Source organism: Parasteatoda tepidariorum, chromosome 5, assembly GCF_982258835.1.
Source record: "Parasteatoda tepidariorum strain Cologne lab strain chromosome 5, Ptep-v5.0, whole genome shotgun sequence".
Classification (NCBI taxonomy): domain Eukaryota; kingdom Metazoa; phylum Arthropoda; class Arachnida; order Araneae; family Theridiidae; genus Parasteatoda; species Parasteatoda tepidariorum.
This window is the reverse complement of record NC_141759.1, coordinates 49,570,588-49,593,281: the sequence shown is the minus strand read 5'-3', so window position 1 is coordinate 49,593,281 and position 22,694 is coordinate 49,570,588. Positions and strand designations below refer to the sequence as shown.

General features: G+C 32.5%; 1 protein-coding gene across 3 annotated transcripts in view; it reads right to left on the bottom strand.

The window, feature by feature from the left end:
* Positions 1-329: 329 nt before the first annotated feature.
* The window catches only part of LOC107438890 (uncharacterized), a 71,704-nt gene continuing 49,339 nt past the window's right edge, over positions 330-22,694 (bottom strand). Inside the window, exons 13-18 of one of the 3 annotated variants that reach the window (XM_087163865.1) lie at positions 16,564-16,599; positions 15,119-15,229; positions 9,815-9,919; positions 6,256-6,501; positions 1,078-1,174; positions 330-441 (exon numbers count right to left, since the gene is read on the bottom strand). In XM_087163865.1, the coding sequence (XP_087019991.1) occupies positions 399-441; positions 1,078-1,174; positions 6,256-6,501; positions 9,815-9,919; positions 15,119-15,229; positions 16,564-16,599 (638 nt within the window). In that variant the 3' untranslated portion in view covers positions 330-398. Of the gene's footprint in view, positions 442-1,077; positions 1,175-6,255; positions 6,502-9,762; positions 9,920-15,118; positions 15,230-16,563; positions 16,600-22,694 lie in introns of those variants that run through there. The other 2 variants (XM_087163867.1, XM_087163868.1) reach the window with 2 other exon arrangements.

The following is a 22,694-nucleotide window of genomic DNA, read 5'->3' as shown; positions in this document are numbered from 1 at the left end:
ATATATATATAATATGCACACAGAAAAAGCTTTTTAGCACGTATTTCTTCGTATAATTTTGAGAAAAAATGTAAACAAGGTGATGTAATATTTTTTCTTGTTTTCTCTTTTATTTATCTCTTAACTTAAAATTATTGTTAAAAGAGATTCCACGTTAAAACGCTATAAATTCTAGATTAATGTAGTTATAACGGATTACTAATTCACGTCGATTAGATCACTACACGATGAGCTTTTTTTTAGAGTCTTATGAATTTCAAGTTAGATATGTTTGTATTGCAAAGGATTTTAAAGACACATTTGCAAAACATTTAAAAGATTAAACATTATTTAAAAAATGTAATTTATTTACAATAAATAGTATCAATATAAAATAGCACATAATAAGTCATAGTCGTCTAAGGGGATTTGACATTTATGCTTTCCAACTTCTTCCTAAATCTGAAATTACAGAAATATTAGAATTAAAATATAAAACAGCTAAAGTCTTTTTTTTTAAATTAATTACGAAATTAATTATAATTAAAATTATTTATATAGTGTAATATTAAATTTTTAAACCAAACATTGACGAATTAGAAAAATAAATCAACACTTTATAAGATATAAAATATTTTTTTTAAATTGAAAAAAATGCTTTATCGTGAGAAAGAAGAATTTTTCTTCATATAATTTCATGATACATCCATCGATTAACTCAATAATGATTTTTTCAGTGAAAAAATTATTCTTAGTCAACAGGCATGAATTAGTTCCCAAAATAAAGAAAAATAGAATAAAAAATACATATAAGATTTGGGGGATCAAAGTATAGAGTACGAATAATTTTACTTAATTTTTGAATTTTTCAAATCTTTCTAAGACGTAATATTCTTAAGTAATTGCTTTAAACAAAACATAGTTTTTCTTGTTCAGTTACTTAAATCGGTAGATAATTTGTAATATTTTTAATTTAATTTGTGTAGAAATAATCGCAAACCATTTAATTTGAAAAATTCATTTAAATTAAATAACGTTCCTCTTCGTAGTTATTTATGAAAAAATATCATATAGTGTTTTAAAATGATTATAACTTACTTTTTTAACAAAATTATTATGATCACTATTGATAATAGTAGTAACACTGTTGATAAGCACAGAATGATGAAAAAGATGGACGTGATTTCGAATTTATCTGAAACATATAAATAGTTAAGAAGGTAAATTAAGTAAGAATAATAAATAAACTGCTGTTTGTAGAAAATGCAACACCATGAAAGAATCATCAGAATCAAATGAAATTTAATGCAGAAACGACTTGTACTGATACAAATAAATGATGAAATTTTCAAAACAAAAGAAACAAATTAAGCGTCCGAAATCAGTATTTGGTGCAGCCACCACGCGCTGCAATAAGTGCTGCTATACGACGTGGCATGGAGTCAAACAGATGTTGAATATCTGCTTGAGGAAGAGAATTCCATATCGCTTGTATGCGCAACCAAAGTTCGTCTTTGGAAACTGCAGGACGCGGATCACGAGTGAGACGCCGACCAACCATATCCCACACGTGCTCAATAGGCGACATATCCGGCGAATAAGCAGGCCAAGGAAGAAGTTGCATGCGTTGTGCTGAACAGAAGTCTCTAACAGTCCGCGCAACATGTGGGCGTGCATTATCCTGCTGAAAGATAGCTCCAGGGATGCCTTGAAGGAAAGGAACGACTTCGGGCTGTAGCACTTCACGGACGTATCTGTTGCTATTGAGATTACCCTAAATTCGTATCAAATTGGATCGTCCATGATACGAAATCGCACCCCAGACCATAACTCCGGGTGTTCGACCACTATGTCGTTCAATAATACACTCAGGAAGGCAGCGTTGACCGGCATAACGTCTAACACGAACACGGCCATCATGGGTCCACAAATTGAAGCGTGATTCATCTGAAAAGACAACTTGGTGCCAATCAGCTCGCCAGTCTCTGTGCTCAAGAGCCCACTGCCGACGCAGCCGTCGATGATCCGCCGTGAGGGGAATCCTGTATAATGGCACCCTTGCACGCAATCCACGGCGCAGCAGACGACGACGAATTGACGAAGCCGACAATTGTACACCTGTAGCAGTAGACCAATGTGCTGCCAGCTGCCTGGAGGAAGCTGTGCGATCATTCACCGCCATGCGGAGCAGGTGTCGATCATCGCGCTCTGACGTCACCTTCTGTCGTCCAGTGCCTGTTTTTCGTCGGTCCACTGCTTCCAAACTCGCATCACTGTGGAACTGTTCCGCTGCATACGAGCTGCTATTGCGCGATAGGAAAATCCTCCTTCTCGAAGGCCGATTATCCTCCCTCGTTCAAACTCCGTAAGTTGCTTGAATTTCTTATTCTTCCGTCGTGGAGGCATACTCAGGTCTCACTAAACGTTTGCCACTAACAAATAATCATAGACTATTTTCAACGTCCCGCTACAGCACTTTATTTATACGCTTTCAGCATCAATTCAGAGGGCGCTGCGCGCGCCACGCACGCGCGATGGCTCTGAAACTTTATTAATTTGCATAATATCCTATAATTGACATTTGCTGCGAATTTCATTTGATTCTGATGATTCCTTCATGGTGTTGCATTTTCTACAAACAGCAGTTTAAGTAATAACAATACAATATTTAACATAATTTTACATTTTGAAGGAAGTAGTTCAATATAAAGAGACTTTTACAGAATACCTATTCTTCAGTTGACTTTTTTATAATTTACTGCATGTAAAAGAAATCTTAAAATAAAATTCTTTAGTGAAAAACTAGTGACTAAACTAGCGACTAAAAACTAGTGACTAAAAACTAGTAACTAAAAAACTAGTGAAAAAATTACATTTAGTTTCCATTACATTTCTCCGAATTTCTTCACATTAAAATGCATGTGCGAATTTCTCGTTAATAAAAAAATAGTTTTTTGGTTAGTAGAAATGTGCACGTTATTGAAAAGCAAGGAGAAATCGGTTAGAATAAATTTCCCAATAGGAAAAATAGTATAAAAAATGATAGAAATTCGTAAAATCTTTCAGCTTTGAGGTTGATAGCTCGTTGTCTTTAACTACAGAAATTTGCCATCTTAATATGCTTCTTAAAATTAAATATAGTTTTAATATATTCCTAACCCAGCATTTTATTTTATTTCAGCGAACCATATATCACCCTAAAAAGATTTCTTTTTACTTGTAGTTTAAAAATTGATAATTCTTGAACTAATTATCGAATCTTATATTTTATTAAAGTTCTTGTACATTTTTTTTACATCTTCGCAAACAATACTTTTTAAGCTGGAAATGATTAGAAAGATTTTAAATGTCAAAACTGAATGCACAATTTAAAAAATCATGCTTGAAGCTTTTTAAATTCTGTTTATTTTGCACTTCCAGAATTTGCATCACAAATAAATAAGCAAAAACAAGCGTAGTACATCTTATTTGTTTCCATACTTTATAAAATAATCAAAATAAATGGTCTATTCATTATAGAGCATACCTATTAATTATATAGTTAATCTATTAAATGTGTGGAGTGTTCTAAATATGACTGTCAAAGTATGAAATAATTTCTTATTCTAGAGAATGACTAATGATTAAATTATAGACAATCTATACCAGTGTTTTCCAACTTTTTTTGTACCATGCCCCACCTAAGCCTTTCTAAAATTCTTATGCCCCCCTATGTAACATATACATAATTTTTAATATTTAAAAATCGAATTGTTCACTTAAGAAACTTAGGAAATTTTTAGCGAAACAAAGAAAGTAAATTTTCAGAACATATAATGAAAAACTGAAATTCAAATTCGAAATAATTTTAAGATTCTTTATACAGATTAAGTCAATAAAAAGATTTTTCTATAATAATTTAATATTTTAATTTAGTGAGATTCTTGCACTTGATGCTTGCTGCACGTAGATTTTATCTTAGGTTCCAATTTGGTTAGCTTCAGTCTCAAGTCTTCCCGTTGTGTTATATCCAGATGATTTCCTTTTTTTTACCAATAAAATCATTTACAGCACTAAATCCACATTCAGCTAAATATGAAAATGATATCGGTAACAATAGTCTTCTTGCACATTTAACTGAATTTGGGTATTTGTTTTCTGTTTCCTCACGAAGCCATGCCATCACTCCTTTCATATTAAATAAAGTTTTAACTGACTCATCATTTTGCATTTCTGCAAGTTTTTCTTGATATATTTGATATATCAGACAAATCCACTAGCATGGACTGCAACATCCTTGTTGGAAAATAAATTTGTTTTAAATCAGAATATCTTTCTTTTAAATCAGCCGATAGAATTTTCAGATGATAGACAATAACAAGAAAAGCGGTATCATTTACTTCACATTTTTGGAGCCAATGAAACTGCTCAAAGCTTTTGTTGTTAATATATTTCTGACATAACTCAATAAGGGTAATGAAGCCAAATATCTTCGCTTTTGCATCAACAAGAGTTTTATTTGTTCCTTGAAGTTTCGTATTTAATATATTCAGTTTTTCAAAGATATTGGCTAAATAACTCACAAATGCTTTACCATCGACTGTAAACAGATACATCATTTCAGGTTTGTCGCTTAAAAAATCCCTAAGTCACATAATATTTATTGATCGCAATTATTTAAGAATTTGCTTTTTTCTTTCGATTTTGTCACCTAAATCTTGCATTGCATTTAAATGGCCCAGAGCAAAAGGTTTAAACTCATGTCGAGTCCATTTTTGAATCCCCCCCTTTACAATCAAATTGCCCCCCGGTGGGGCGTGGGCCCCACGTTGGGAAACACTGATCTATACAATGACCAGGCAAATTGTATATTGGTTTTCGTATTTCATACTTTCATTAAAAACGACAAATTTTCAAAACGATGACTTGGAATTATACACATGTAAGAGTTGAAGAAAATTGTGTAAACACTTTAAGCAAACTAACACTTTAAGCAATTTTTCTTCTAAGAGAAAATATTTTGGAGGAATATAAAGGGTTAAACTCTTGGCAAAATTTGAAAATTCGTGTTAGACGATATTAGAAATGTCATCATTTTTACCTATGCAGAATTTGCATCGATCTAAATGAATGCAGGAATTTAAGTGCTTTTTACTGGGCATTACTTTAAGAAGCATTTTTTACCTTTGCGGTTTTGAAACAGTTTACGAATAATTTGATTTGAAAACCATTATTATAAATTTATGCGTTTTTTTAACCATTACCATGGTTTCAAAACTGTAGGAAAGACATTTAACTGGATATTGGAGTTAGGCTTTCTGTTATTCAATAGACATTGAAGTTAGGTTATGGTTAAGTTTTATTAACTGAATCTTGTAGGCGGTGAAATTAGTTTTTCCGGCTGTTTTACCTATTGTAAGACATGAGAAATATTATAATTTTTTATGTTAAGAAGCTTTAACGTGCTACCATCCATGCGTTAATGATATCGTATGATAATATGCAATGTATGTTAATCGTGTTCCAACAGTCCAGTGTCACAAATTGGGGAGTGTAAGACACTGGAATCCCAGCATGCATATTGTGGTGTCAACGTTGTGACTCGATCCCGCGTTCTGTTGTCATGAGATTGACAGATTTGTCCTTTCAGCTAAAATATGTACCCAACTGCAGGGAACTAAGTGGCTACATTAGGTGGTGAGATAATGTTCTGGTTGTTGAGCCATATTAGTTGGAAGCAGATAATGAACGGTTTTTCTCACAGTTAACAAATTGAATGCCATCTTATTTATAGTTATTTGACTGTTTTGTTTGAATATGGCAAAATGACAATTAAATAGATTGTTATTTAACAACGAGCTTTTTAGTAGTGCATAATTAAAAAAAAATTCTTAGATAAAATTTGCAATCCTGTAGAATGATTTCAAAATCGCTGGTATTAAAATTAGAAAAAGTTATTAGTTTCCTCTCTTTATTTCGGTCGATCCATTTTTTTAGGGGTAAAGCAACATTTATAAAAGTTGTGAGTATGATCTATTAAATTGTGCCTATAGTTTTACCAAAATATTTGCTGCTAAAAGAAGTTGTGTGTGTTTCCATAGTGTTTCCATAATTTAGTTCAACCTCCCTGTGTAAGGCCAACATTTTGTAAAATGACAGAAATTCTTAAACAAAGATTCAATACCGTATAATACAATCTCATGAAAACATTTTCTTACATTTTTATTTCATGCAGGGGGAATTATATTTTTATTTTATATATTTCACAAAATTCAAAGCTATTATTCAATTATTTACCTTCACATCTTTTTGAATCTTTGTTGAAAATCTTGTTTGGAGGGCATATGCAGAATCCTTGCTTAATGGAGTGAATGTAATGGCAAACTGATCCAATGCTATCGCAAGCGCCATTCATACTTTTACATATTTCATTGATTTCACATCGGTCTCCCGTATAAGGTGGCATGCATTTACAAAAGGATTCATGTCCATCTGATGAACATTGCCCTCCATTTAAACACTCTGCACTACTTCTGCATATTTCTGAAAATAAACACTGATCATCATGGAATGAGAAAAATGTAAGGACAGTAAAAATATCGCCAAAAAATCTCTTTTGAATGCTTCAAAGCAATTCACATGTATCCATATTTTGCTATTAAAATATAATACATTTTTAAATCTTTTATTTATTTTTTATAAACGTCTTAAAACATCTTCTTTCTTAATTTAATTATCGAGGTGTCGTACAGTTTGATACTTCTCCGTTTCTTGTGCGATTCATGGAAAAAAAAAAGTTCCAACTACTTTTGATGTCAGATTTACGTAATTTTCGTGTTGTGGTAATAAGTAGGGGAGAGTGGGGTCAATTGTAACAGGGTACGATTGTAACAGAGCAAAACTTTCGAGTGTCGGGTTCTAGATTTGGTTCCTAGGTGGCGCACAAGGTGTATTTAATAAATCTACATGTACACCCCTGATGGCAACCACTTTTATGTACTTTTGAAAGAGTTACATCACAAAAGATATTTTCACGCCACGCAAGTACTTTTTTTGGTATTAGAATATTATATTGTAACAAAGTAATTTTGTTTAAACAAATAAAAATTAGTAACCGAATATGTAAGTGGGCACTTTAATTAACATTTCAATAAAAAAAAAGATTAGTTTTGCTAATTAACTAGCATTGTTTCTAACAAATGAAGCTGAAATGGCGTCTTGGGGACGATTGTAACAATAAGTAAAGGGACGATTGTAACAGCTGAAAATAAATAATCTTATGTTTACAAACCATTACTTAAGTCTTTAAGAACCACCAATAGTTTCCTATATCATTTATATTATGTTGCATGTGCATTATTTTATTTGTCACCTTTCACAGCATAAATTAACATTTTTAACCCCTTAAAGTTAAAAGTTTAACCCTTTAGGTTTCTGCTCATTATTATTTTTACTCCTAAAATATCACTACTATTTTGATCAATAAAAAAATATATCACAACCATGATAATATGTATAATTAACTATGTTTTAGTTGAATTTATGAACTGTTACAATTGACCCCGTGAGTGGGGACAATTGTAACAACTGCACGACTGTCAAAAATTGTTAATAACTAATATAATAATATTTAAAATCAGGTATTTATTTTTTTTTCTAGTAGAGGATAGTCTACTTTACTCGTCTGTCAATTAATACTAATAATATATTGGATTTTTTGTTAGTTAAAAATAGTTAAGTAAAAAATGTTACAATTGACCCCACTCTCCCCTACTGTAGTGATAGGTACTTTAGTAATAACGCTGTAACTTTGTTAATTAAGCCTTGTTAGTTACGCTATTTTAGGTTGTTTCTTAACGGATATATTAGAAAGACCGGAAATTAATGTCATTTCGATACATTTGATACTTTTATCAAGATTTTATTTTTAATCAATAACGCATTCACCCTCGTTAGCCTGTTGTAGAATTCTTATCAAAACTGCAGCAATAAGTATAATACCAGTAGTATATATTACCGTCAGGGATACATATGAGTTAAGCGTCATCTGTTTATGGTGATTTTCTACGGTTTTCCTAAACAAATTTTTTATTAACCTTTTCGCCTATAACTTTGCTCTTTAGCTCATAGCTTATGTTATTTTATTTCAATTAATACTTATTATCAACATTAATAAAGCATACGTGTCAGTAATAAGATGTCAATTCAAAATTAATAAGTATCTTTTCACCAATATTTTTGCTATAACAGTTTCTTATGTCAATTGACAAACTACCAACATTAATTAAGCATCATTGTCGTCATTGATAATATAACGATTTCTTACTCTTCTTTTAGACAAATGAATAGATTAACTCCATTACTTTTGCTTTCGAGTACAAAACTTCTTTCTTTTATTTCAATATGCGTATATTATTTAAATTAATTAAGCATTATTGGCATTAATAAGAATGTGGCGATTTTTTACGTTTCACCTAAACAAATAAATACAACATTCCCATTAATTTTGCCTTCAAATATATATACATATTTTTTTTCTATTCAACTACCGTTAATTTTAAATTAATTTTTTTTTATAAAAACGCTTTGAAAGAAGTATAAATTTTTAAAAAAAATGTGTGGTATTAGACAACTCTAAAAGTATAAATTTGGTGACGTAGCCCTCGCATGTTACCACATCATGTTGCTCATTGAATTTATCTGACATAGCTAATATAAAATAATTCCATATTTAAGTTCATGAAATAAACTTTTTTTTTTCATCAAATAGAGCTATAAGCTAGATATTGTCACTAATGTTATTCTTAAAATATGTGAAAAACTGAATTGTCTATAGTTAAATTTTAGACCATAACTAACGTTTAACCAATCAGAAAATTCCATTTCATTTTTCGCACATCTCGTTCGGACGGTTCGTCGTAGAATACTCAAATACCGACAGTGATCTTCCTCGTGCTTCAAACTATTTGTATGCTAACTTTCGTCGATTTTATTTGGATGATTTAAGTGTCTATAAAGGACGCACACACATTCATTTTTATAGATTAGATAGATTCACATAGATTAGGCAGTGGTAAAAAAACATAAAGCAAAGAATTATTAGCCCCACCTTCTAATAAATTGGTACTAAAATTCGGATGCGTGTGTTCTTTTTTCTTTCTGAAAATGGCACTAACCTGGTTCCTCCACTAAGTGTAGCTAAAATCGATTGTTTATTTTACTTAATGTTATATGTTGTAATCTTCGGTGGCCTTACGTTATTGAAGTAAGGAGGGGTCTTTAATTCATACCAATGGAATAAAGATAAAATGTATTTAGCAGCTCTAGACATGGGTCTATTGCTCTCGACCGATTCATGATAGAAAAAATTTACCACTATTAAGTGATTTTCTCAGATACATATCCCTTTCGAGGGTCCGTAAAACACTTAGTTCCTAAGTATAGGTATAAAAACTGATTGGTGCAGTTTTAATAATCACCAAATATATATCACCAAATAAATAATTTATACTTTATATAAGTATATTTGGTACTTATTACATAACCCTTCAATATTTGAGTTTATACGTATTCGTCAGTAGCCGCCAACTAAAACCGCATTAACTAAAAAAAAGGAAGAGAAAAAAACTGAACTTTATAAGGATTTTGGAACATGACTATGAACTGACCTTTAATTTACTGTTAAAAGAATTAAAAGTAGTGATGGAAAAAAGTTATTTTAATTCTAATTAATTAAATTATTTATGCACTATCTTAGCTACCACTGTATGACCTTTATAATATCGGAAACGTTACTATAAGTACCTAAATTTTTTTTCATGATAAATGATTATCTACAGCACTTATTTTTCTTTACTTGAGCAAGTTCCATTTCTTTGAGCAAATCCATCACGACAAATGCAAATATTTCTTTCGTTTCGGTCAAAGAAGCAGGACGCCGTGTTTCTACCACAGTGGCATTCTGAAAAAAAATTAAAATCCGTAAATATTTTGTTCGAAATATTTAGAGACATTTTGTACCCTTTTCATTTAGTTAATTTATACCTCTTAACTAGATCTACACTACGCATACGTAAGATAATACTTGCTGGATGGAGATTGTGCTACGACGAAAGAGAGTTACAATATCCTTCTTGAGAGTCATGGTGGCTCAGGGCATAAGAGCTCTCAGCTATCGCTGTGGTTATCCAGCGTTGACACCACAATATTTCTTTCATTCTTTTCAATATATCAAGAGATTCCAGCGTTCAGCATTCGCCAATTGGTGACTCTGGGCTGTTGCAACACGAATCTCATGCATAGAAGACAGCACCATAAATCCGTTAAACTATCTCCCATATTTACTTACACTTCTTTTTAAAGGTTTTGAAGTCATGTTAGTTGTAAATGGTGAAAAAAAATAGAATTCTGCATTCATGGTTTTTGAACCGTACTAGTAGCAAACTGTTTTAAAAAACGTAAGTATGAAAAAACAATTATTTACCGTAAATTTTACGGTTTAGTAGACTGGTTAACTGCTTCCAATTATTTTACCTTAATTTAGAACAAAAATTCCAACATCGTTGATAATTCGGATTTGGTTGCTTGTTAAAATAATAGTTCTTTAAGATTTAGGAACAAATTCTTTTTTCTTAGCTATTGGAATCATGGAATCATGCTCTACTGAAACCTTCAATGACGAAAAGGCTATGGAGCTGTGTCGTAATTTAAATCCATTGAAGACATATGCTATGTGTGTTAGGAGATTCATTACGTAGATATGATTAGTTCGTGGCTAGTATTATCTTTTCTGTTATTAAAAGTTTATTTCCATTCCAGACTTGTAAAGCAATAAATCACATCAAAAGATATAAATTCTTAAAAAAATATCAGTTGCAAATATGCTTAGCTTCACAACTATAAACTAAATTGGTCAAACATGTTTAACTGGAACTAGAGCTTATTGAATTTATATGTCAAACATGGAGACTAGAATTGGTACCCGAATTAAAACGCAATGACTTAGTAATCGAGAGTTACAATTTTGGCTTTACGTTTTGAGCTTCGCACTCTCTTAAAATATCCTGATCTACATTTTTTAAAAAGTCAGCCTTTACAAGAATACAGCTCTGTATTCATTGGTTCTTCAAGAACTTTAGACTGCAAACTTTTTAAAGTATACATACACACGCAACTTGGTTTTATTAACTCCTGTTAATTGCTAAAAGTTTATTTCTCATTTTTTTTAATTGTAAAACAAATGATACTGTGGCGCCAGGCATGGCGCGTGTTCGCCAAAGGAATCAACTGGATGACATACACACGATCGGCAACCTTGTATCTTTCTCCAGTATTTAAGAAGCTTCGAACTTTACTCTGCACGCACACTCATACTTAATTTTACGTTTCTGTTTTATCTTGTTATGTTTCAGTTGTTAATAAATGTTTTGTTGATTTATGTCCTAATTGTCCTCAACTTAATATGCGAGGATTCCTCCCCCTCAATTGGTGACCCTTGTGTTTATTATGTTTTTGAATACGCTATTATCCGTTGTTTTACAATTTGGAATAACTACTTGAATTTGGTAATGTACAATTTCCTCTCTTATTTAGTCAACTGCTTTGCTTGCAGTACTTAAAATTTAAACTGAATGTATAGTAATATCTTTTGTATTGTATAATATTAGACTGAAATTTTTGAACATTATTGTAAGAGACTTTAAATAGTAGTTATTGAATTTGAATATACGGACTTGAAATGCTGTTGCATTTATCTCTTAGTATAACATTTATAGTTCTGAAACATTCTTAGTTTAAATACTTATTTTTACAGTGAATATTTCCATATATCCTCTAGTTATTGAATTGTTCTATTGTATCAAATTATGTATAACAATATCAAATTATGCATTGCTAACGGCACTGCTATTAAAACATTTGGTGTTAAACTTATGTCGCTAGATTTTGGTTTACATCGAAAATTTGATTTTACATTTATAATTGCGAATGTTCCAATTTTGGGCGCAGATTTCTTACGACATTTCGAGTTGTTAATCGATTTTAAAAATACGAAATTAATTGATACGAAAACTTCTTTGGCTCATCAAGGTAAAATCTTTCCTTCCTCAACCCATAGTGTTAAAACAATTTTTGGCAATATTAAATATCACGACTTAATTCAGGAATTTTCTGAAATTACTAGAGTTAGACCTAATTATCTTAAAATTAAGCACGATACCGTGCATTGTATTAACACGATTGGTCCTCCGGTCGCTTCAAAAGTTCGCAGATTGAATTCTGTTAAACTTCAAGCTGCCAAATCTGAATTTGATTTCATGCTGCAACACGGTATTTGTAGGTCATGCAAAAGTCCTTGGGCCAGCGCCCTACACATGGCTCCAGAAAGTAACTCTGATTGGCGACCTACCGGCAATTACAGAGCTTCAAACGCCTGTACTCGGCCTGATAAATATCCTTTACCAAATTTGCAGGATTTTTCTCAAAATCTGTTTGGCAAGAAAGTATTTAGCATTATAGATTTTGTTAAAGCATATAATCAAATCCCCGTAGCAGAACAAGACATTGAGAAAACTGCAGTAATAACACCTTTTGGGTTATTTGAATTTTTGTATCTGCCTTACGGGTTGTGTAATGCACCTCAAACCTTCCAACGTTTCATTAACGAAGTTTTATATGGTTCAGATTTTGTATTTGCATATATTGATGATATTCTCGTGGCAAGTGCAAACGAGACTGAACATTTGTATCACTTACGTTTAATATTTGAACGTTTAAAACAGTATGGTTTAACAATTAATGATTCTAAGTGTATTTTTGGATCTTTTGAAGTACCCTTCTTTGGACATTTAGTAAAGAAGCATGGTGTTAAACCCTTACCACATAAAGTAGATGCAATTGTTAACTATTCTAAACCCAAAACTCTAAAAGATTTACGCAGGTTTCTTGGGTGCTTAAATTTCTAAAGGAGATTTATTCCCAAAGCGGCAGAATTGCATGCCCCGTTAAACTCCTTACTTAGGGGTAGTAAAAAAAACGATAGTAAAACTATTAACTGGACTCCAGAGTTAGAAAATTCTTTCGAAAAATGCAAAGAAAGTATCGTAAATATTACTCAGCTATCTCACCCGGCACATGATTGCCAGTTAGTGCTGCTTACGGACGCTAGTGACATAGCAGTAGCTAGAGCTTTACATGAAAAAACTGCGTCTGGTTACATACCTTTATCCTTTTTCTCCAAAAAGTTAAATAATGCCCAAGTTAAATATTCTGTGTATGACAAAGAGCTTTTGGCGATTTATTTGTCAATAATTCATTTTCGTTATATGTTGGAAGGATGGGTATTTCATGTTATAACTGATCACAAACCTTTGACACACTTCTTTGCCCAAAGTTTTGAAAAGTGTTCTCCTAGACGCTTACGACAACTAGAATTTATATCACAGTTTACTTGTGACTTACGACATTTAGCAGGCGCAGAAAACTTAGTGGCAGACGCTTTGTCAAGAATAGAAGAAATTGCTTTTCCTGACAAAATTGATTATGTGCAAGTTGCAGCTGAGCAGTTGACTGATGAGGAATTGCAGGTATATTTAAAAAATCCAGATGTTACTAATCTTGAATTTAAATTAATTGTTTTGCCTAATTCTGATGTAAATTTGTATTTTGATGTCTCCCAACCTAGTGCTCGTTTGTGTGTACCCATGAAATTTCGAAAAATGATTTTCGATTCTGTACCTAATCTTACACACATCAGTGCCCGATCTACTTTAAGACAGTTATGTAGTACATTTGTTTGGCCCTCAATTCGAAAAGACATTCTTCAGTGGTGTCGCACTTGTTTAAGTTGCCAAAAGGCTAAAATACATCGACACGTAATATCTCCATTAGGCAAAATTCCTGTGCCTAATGCTAGGTTCCAGCACGTGCATTTGGACCTGATTGTCCCTTTACCGGTGTGTAGAGGATATAAGCACTGCTTAACTTTAATTGATCGGTTTACACGATGGATTGAGGTGGTACCTCTGCAAGATATCACGGCAAATACAGTAGCGCGAGCAGTGATTTTTAATTGGGTTTCACGGTTTGGTGCTCCTGTTAGAATTTCAAATGATCAGGGAAGACAACTGGATTCCTTTACTTTCAAGAAATTAGCACAAATTCTGGATGTTGATATCATCCGTACAACTGCATGCAATCCTAAGGCCAATGGGATGATTTAACGTGTTCATAGAACATTAAAAGCAGCCCTTATGTGTTATACTTCAGATTCTTGGCTTGACAATTTACCATTAGTTCTCCTGGGTTTGAGAACTGCTGTTCAAAAGGATTGGAACTTCTCTTCTGCTGAGTTAGTCTATGGGCAAACATTGAGAGTTCCTGGAGAGTTCTTTACTAACTCGGGAAATGACATCTCGCAGTCTGAATTGATTTCTCAGTTGCGTAAAGCATTTAGTGAGGTCAAGCCTGTAGCTTCTGTTTGGCATGACAAACGAGTCGTTTATGTGCCTAAAGATCTTCAGACTTGTACGCATGTGTTCGTGTGACATGACGCCGTACGGAGACCATTACAACCTCCGTATGATGATCCATATTTAGTTCTTAAGTTCTTAAGAGAAAATCTAAAATTTATCTTTTGCAGATCTCCACGAAGAAAAAGTGGATTTCCATTGACAGGTTAAAACCAGCGTATTTGCCAGTGGACGAGCCCCACTCTTTAATCCACGGTGATTCTCCTGGCCAGTCTGACTATTCTTCAACTACAACTTCCGAGTCTCGTTTGGCAGAAAAGGTACCGGACTCAAAGAAGTACGTTACTCGGTATGGTAGAAGAGTTCGTTTCAGAATCTGACGACTTTGAAACTCCGGTGGGGAGTGATGTGGCGCCAGGCATGGTGCGTAGTCGCCAAAAGAATCAACTGGATGACATACACACGATCGGCAACCTTGTATCTTTCTCCAGTATTTTAGAAGCTTCGAACTTTACTCTGCACTCACACTCATACTTAAATTTAAGTTTCTGTTTTATCTTGTTATGTTTCAGTTGTTAATAAATGTTTTGTTGATTTATGTCCTAGTTGTCCTCAACTTAATATGAGAGGGTTCCTACCCCTCAATTCTTCTCATGACTGGCCAAAACAAGTTAAGAGTTAACTATAATCACCTGAACAAATATTCTCTAATTGAGCGTAACCTGGAAAGCAGCTGCAGAGTTGCGCACCTTTCCTATTCCATTGGCATGCATAGGAATTTTCACCACAATCACATTTTTCTTCTAAAAATATTAAAATTAAATATGATTTAAATATAAAAAAAAATATTATAATATGCGTTTAATACTCGTAAAATTATTTTAAAATTTATATAAGGTGTTAAATTGAATTACCTTGCTATTCAAAATAAACTAAAATACATTGTAATAAGCCTTGATAAAAAAATAAACTTAAATCGTAAAAATTTTTAAACAGAAACATTTTAATACTCACGCAAATTTTCGGCTTTCATGTTTTTAGCATAGAAGTCATTGAAAAAAATGGATTTATTAAAGTATAAGTAATTTAGAGCTGATGAAAAATGTGTAAAAAGGTTGATAATCATAGTTGGTCAAAAACTGTTTTTCTAGTAGATAAAAGTGAATAAAAAATGATTAAGCTATCAAAACTTGCTAGAAACGGAGTAGGAATTATGCTAGAGAAAAAAATAACTGCCTAAAATTGGATAATCCACAATCATCGGCCTGCTTTTTATACTCCTTGTTAAAGTCCTTGTTAAGAAAGGAATTAAGCAAGTATGCAAACAAGGTCTCTCAATTTAATAATTTAGAGATGAAAGAGCGAAATTATTAGAAAATTCTGGCAAATCACATTTAAAAAAAATTGAATGGAAAGCAAACCTGTTTGATTTTTTAATGAAACTTGTTGCCCTTTTCAAGAATCGTGACATCAATATCTCATATATTTTTGTTAAAAAATTCTTTCAGTCCGCTTTAATATAGTTAGTGAAGTAATTGTTTTTTACATTAGGCTTGGCAATGGTCCTAGGAAAAAAATAATAAAAAGGCTCGCAAAAGAGCACTCTGGGCATTCAAAGCAAGCGATTAGGTGCAGATCAAGAGTTCAGTAGTAATTACAAAAAAAAAAAAAAAAAAAACTTATTAATTCAATAAATAAGTTTAAATAAAAAAATAAGAAAGGAAAATCCCTGATAAGAAATGTCTTAATCAAGTATGCTTATAGGAGCTCGCAATTTAATAACTAAGAGTTGAAAGAACGAAATTATCAGAAAAATCTGGCAAATCACAATTTTAAAAAAAATTGGGCGGAGAGCAATCCTGCTTTCTTATTTTCCAATTTCTGCTTTTTTAAGAATCGAGACAAATGGTTCTAAAAAAGTAAATAATGAAAAGTCTCGTAACAGAGAACTTTGCACATACAAAGCAGACAATTAGGCTCAGATCAAAATTTTAGAAGCATTTAAAAAAAAGTTATCAATTCAATAAATAAGTTTAAATTGAAAATAAGAAAAGAAAAGTCAAGCGAGAAAATAATAGTAAAAATAATAAATAAAATAATATTAATAAGATTAATTTAATGACAGTAAAAAACCTACTTTGATCTTCTGTAGTTGATGTTTCTGTAGTTGTTGCTATAAAAAGAAACATTTTATTAGCTAATATGTTTTCATTACAGTATGAGTAAATATGGATCAACTATTGTCACGATTTGTGCATCGTACAAAGAGCTAAAACACTAAGAAGGAAATTTGCAAGACAAATTGGATTTCAAAGGATTTTGCAGGGAAAATTCAAGAAGTTTGTGGTATAAATCTCTTTTAATGCTTTTATCAACTGTAATTTCAGAACTTAGTCATGATTGGAAAATATAAGTTTGTTTTGCTCAAATTTTGTATTTTGCCTAGTAAATAGTCATTCAGTAACCTCTAAATTTTCTAGGTCTACATATGTATACCATCCCTTCTTAGATTTTAAAAGCACGCTTAAAGAAAATTCGTAGATTTACCCTCACTGTGGATTTTTAAGCTTTCAGAGGATTTCAATAGTAATAGAGTAGAATAGAAAAAGAAATACAAATAGAATAGAAATAGAAATAGAATAGAATAGAATAGAATAGAATAGAATAGAATAGAATAGAATAGAATAGAATAGAATAGAATAGAATAGAACGGAAAAAATTGAATCTAAATATTTTTTCTTTTGACTTAGGGGGATCTGTATGAAAGTTTTTTGAATGTATATTTATTTCATACTAGCTGAATACCCGTTTTTTGCACGGGGAGAGTAAAAAATCAATAAATCCGTATTGAGAAACACTACGAAATCATGCTCAAAACTGAAAATCATATACCGACTCAAATAAAGTACTCGGAAAGAAGTGGAAGAACTAGGGAAGAACTAGGAAAGAACTAGGGAAGAACTCGGAAGTGGAAGAACTAGGAAAGGGAAATTTTCAGGGAAATTAATGAATCATAGAAAATAAAAGTGGTTGCATCAATATGGGTATGTTTAATGTAACAGAACTGTTTTTGACTGCACTCAAATCTTAACATGACTAATTACATCAGCATTTAGTATGCTTGCATGATTTTTGTTTCAAATTAGGCAGGGGTAAATAAATAAAAACAAAGAAATATTTGTCCCGCTTTCTAATAAATTGGTAATAAAATAGTTCGGATACAATTTTGTTTAGTTCTGAAAATGTCACTTACATGGTTCTTCCATTAAGTTTTTCAATTAATATAGTTAAAATAATAAATTTTTTTATTTAATATTATTTGTTGCCCTTTTTGGTGGCTTTGCGTTATTGAAATAAGCAAAAACCGTTTTTGTAGTTTATCCCACTGGAACAAAGATGAAAGGTATTTAGTGCAATTTTGCATGATACTATTTCACTATCAAGTGATTTTCTAAGGTACATATCCCTTTCGAGGATAGTAAAATGCCTATTTCCAAAGTATCAGTATGAAAACTGCTAAGTATTAGTGCTGTCTTAATAATCTCCAAATATATCTATATAATATTAGTATATTTGGAACATATTACATAACCCTTCAACATATAAGGTTTGTGAAAAATATATTTGTCAGTGACAGCCAATTAAAGCCATTTTTTAAAAAAAAAAAATTGCATTTTTTTTTGGAATTTGATAAGAATTTTGAAACGTGGACGTTTTCTATCTGACCTTAAATTTACTACTAAAATATTTATAGGTAGTAAAGTAACAAAGTTCTTTTAATTCTAAGCTTCTTTCTTTATACACTGTAGAAAAACTCGGCATATCTTTAGCCAGTATTTGGTGCAACGATTCTCATTGTCCTAAAGTTTAGTAAAATAGGAGATCATTTAATCTTAGTTACGCCATAAATTCTGAAGTATGATTGAGAAATACTTCCATGGTGCAACTGATTGCACCAAAATTTGGAAAAAGACATAAAACTTTGACTGTGACTGTAAACTGAACGGTATTTGTTCACGACGGCATGTTTTCTTTACAACTCGGTCTTGGTGTATCGGGACAACTAATGCATGTTGTTTCAGGTTTCTATTTATTTGGTTAGGAAAATGGCTTTTTTGCAGGAATTGAAGCTCTTTTCTCTTATGTTTCCTTTTCAAATTTGGTTGACGGTATAAAATGGTAAGAGATATGTCATTAAATACCTTCTTACGGTACTATGCCTTGGCCTGCATTTGAGTGCTTTAAAAATACCTAATTATGGTGAAACTATCCACTGATTTTATAAAAAAAAGAACAATAAAAATCGATGTTTTGTTTCTTCAAAACACCAACATTTCGTACAATCTTCAACTGATATTTGGAGCTATTGAAAATATCAAAATATGGTAAAAATCATCAAAGTGTTTTAGAAATCATTTTACGTTATCTTATTTAGAGATGTAAAACATGTAAATCAAGTTTCATTTTATAATAGGATATAGAATGTACAGTTTTTTGAAACATTCTAATCATTGCCAATTCTACTTACATGATGTTGAAGATTTCAAAGGTTGTTCTGTTGAAACTGTTGTGGCTTATAGCTTACTCTGTAGCGCATAAGTATGTTTTGATTAGTGTTGTGAGTTGTGACAACATTGGTTGCGATGACAACTAAAGATGATGGAATGCAGCAGTTGCAGAAAAGCAATAAATAAAAATCTTTTTGTAAAAAGATCTGGACGTAGAATATTATTATATTAAATCCAAACAACATAAACCATACAATTAATATTGGCCTGTCTTGCTCCCAATAACTGGTGACCCGGATAGTAGAAATAAATATGCCTGATGACGAGAAAGTTGTTAAAGATTCTACAAATGAACTATGCAAAGTAAGTGTAAAAATTCCGCCGTTTTGGATTGATCGTCCTGAAATTTGGTTTTTCCAAGTGGAAGCCCAGTTTAAAATAAGTGGAATTCTTTCTGAGGAAACCAAATTTAACTACTTAGTATCGCAGTTAGAACCGAAATATGTTGAAAATATTTGGGATATTGTAACAAGCAATTCCGATACGAAATATTCAGAATCCAAAACAAGGCTTCTAGATTTATTTAAAGAAAGTGAAAGTACTCGAATAAAAAAACTTATAACTGGAATTGAACTAGGTAATCTAAAGCCAAGCCAATTGTTACAAAAACTAAAATCTGTCGCAACATCGGATGTGTCCGAAAATTTAGTCAAAACATTATGGTTAGAAAAACTGCCAGATTCTATGCGTAATATAATACTTGTTAGTGACGAAGAGTTACCCAAATTGGCGATCATGGCTGACAAGATTTCAGACATGACACCTTCTAATGAGCTTTTTGGCGTATCAGCTGATAATTGCTCTAATAAAGAACTATTAATGAAAATCCAATCCCTTGAACAACGAATTGCTGAAATGACTATTGATCATATATCGAGACCACGTTTAAGGAACGATTCTCAGTGCCGCAGACGACCTCGAAGTACTTCCAAGGGAAGATTTAATCCTAGAGGGAAATACTGCTTCTATCATTTTCGTTTTGGTAACAAATGCCATAAGGATAAGTGTACTCAGCCGTGTAGTTGGTCAACTGATAGGTCATCGAATCAGGGAAACGCCGGTGTGCAGTAGAGAATGCGACAAGCTCTCCTGTTGATAATATTCCTGATTGTCGCCAATTTCGCTTATTTATAAAAGATAAAAAATCGAAAGTGCGTTTCTTAGTGGACAGTGGGGCAGATGTTAGCATTTTACCCGCTTCAACTAAAGATAAACAATCCATGGATTACAAATTGTATGCAGCAAATGGTACCGAAATTGAAACATATGGTATAAAAATGTTATCCCTTGATTTAGGACTTAGGCGAGAATTTCAATTTCCGTTTATAGTAGCCAAAATTAATAAAGGTATTTTAGGAGCTGATTTCCTTAACAAATTTAAATTAGTAATTGATTTGCATAACAAGAAACTGATTGATAGAGTAACTCAACTAAAGGTAACTGGTGAAGTTGCTTCCCTCAGCGAAAACAATAATATCGTTACAGTAAATAATTCGACGAAATTTCATACTCTACTAAAACAATATCCAGATTTATGCAAACCAAATTTGTTCTTATCAGGAGTAAAACATAATCTTCGACATCACATCGAAACAAATGGTCCACCTGTAAATTCTAAAGCACGACAGCTAGATCCTCAAAGGCTGGCAACAGTAAAGCAAGAGTTACAATTCATGTTGGATAATAACATAATAAAACCCTCCAGTTCACAATGGGCCAGTCCATTGCATGTGGTTTTGAAAAAAGATGGTACTCTTCGCCCATGTGGAGATTACAGACAGCTAAATGCTAGAACAGTTCCTTACCTAGATGATATTCTAATCGCATCTGCTAGTGAGGAACAACACAGAACCCACTTGAAGTTAGTGTTTGAAAGATTGAATGATTATGGACTTCGTATTAACGTTTCCAAGTCTATCTTTGGAAAGGAAGAAATAGAATTCTTGGGTTATTTAATTACTCCGCAAGGCTCACGACCGTTACCGGACAAAGTTCAAACTATTGTTAATTACAAACTCCGACCACCATTCACGAACTCGGAACATTTTTAGGCATGATTAATTTTTATCGTCGATATTTAAGGAATGCATCAAAAAATCAATCTCTCCTTCATGATTACCTTAAAGGAGCACGAAAAAAAGACAAACGAAAAATTCAATGGACGGATGAGGCGAAAGAACAGTTTCAACGATGCAAAGATGATTTGGTCAATATAACACTCTTAACATTTCCGAATTCTGAACTACCTCTGTCACTATATACGGATGCTTCAGATTCGGCAATCGGAGCAGTAATTCAGCAATTTGAAGACAATGGATGGAAACCTATCGCATTTTACTCTAAAAAATTAAACGAAGCGCAAAAGCATTACAGTACTTACGATAGAGAACTGCTAGGAATATCTCTCTCCATCAAACACTTCAGATATTTACTGGAAGGAAGAACATTTAAAATATTCACAGACCATAAACCCATAATTTTTGCATTTAAACAAAAACCAGAAAAAGCATCACCTCGTCAACTTAGACATTTGCAATACATTTCAGAATTTTCAACTGATATACAACACATTGAAGGTCGAGACAACATCGTTGCAGATACTTTATCTAGAATTGAAGAAATTTCTTTGATTGACTACGATAAAATAGCAATTGAACAAAATATGGATAAAGAATTTCAAAATTTAAGGACATCACCAACTTCCCTGAACTTCAAGCAGTATCCGCTACCTTCGGGAAAGTCTTTGTGGTGTGAAACTTCAACGAATAGCATTAGACCGTATATTCCTGAAATGTATCGCATGAAAATATTTCAGCAAATGCATGGCATATCCCATCCTGGCATTAAATCATCTGTAAAGCTCTTAACGTCAAAATTTATCTGGCCAAGTATCCGTAAAGATGTGCAGCTTTGGACTCGATCGTGCATGGCTTGCCAAAAGAATAAAGTAAATCGACACACCAAATCAAGTTTCGGTGATTTCCAACTTCCTTCAGAAAGGTTTAGTGACGTCCATATTGATCTCATTGGACCCCTACCACCATCAAATGGAAATATTTACTGTCTTACTTGTATTGACCGGTACTCTAACTGGATGGAAGTAATTCCGTTAAACAACATGTCAGCAGAAACAGTTGCCAAAGCGTTTTATTCTAATTGGATTTCAAGATTTGGTACCCCATGCCGTCTTGTTACAGATCGTGGAGCGCAATTTAGTTCTGAGCTGTTCACCGCCTTATCTAAAATGTGTGGAATAAAATTACAACATACAACTGCTTATCATCCACAGGCTAATGGGAAGGTCGAACGCCTCCACAGATCTATTAAGACCGCGTTAATGGCACACAATAACCTGGCCTGGAGTGAAACACTTCCAACTGTTCTTCTTGGATTACGCACAGCTATGCAAGAAGATGCGGCATACACCATTTCTCAAATGGTCTATGGACAAAATATACGATTACCTGGAGAATTTTTCCAAGAAAACATAACTCCAACCACACCTGATGGTTTTGTCAGGCAGCTTAGAAAACTATGGAAGAAATGGGACCAAGAACAGTGTCAAATAAATATGTCCAGAAAATATTTGTCCCTAAAGATTTAAAAACAGCATCTCATGTGTTTATTCGCAAAGACAGAGTTAAAAAGCAACTAGAACCTCCATATGATGGTCCTTTTCAAGTCGTTGACAAAAAAGAAA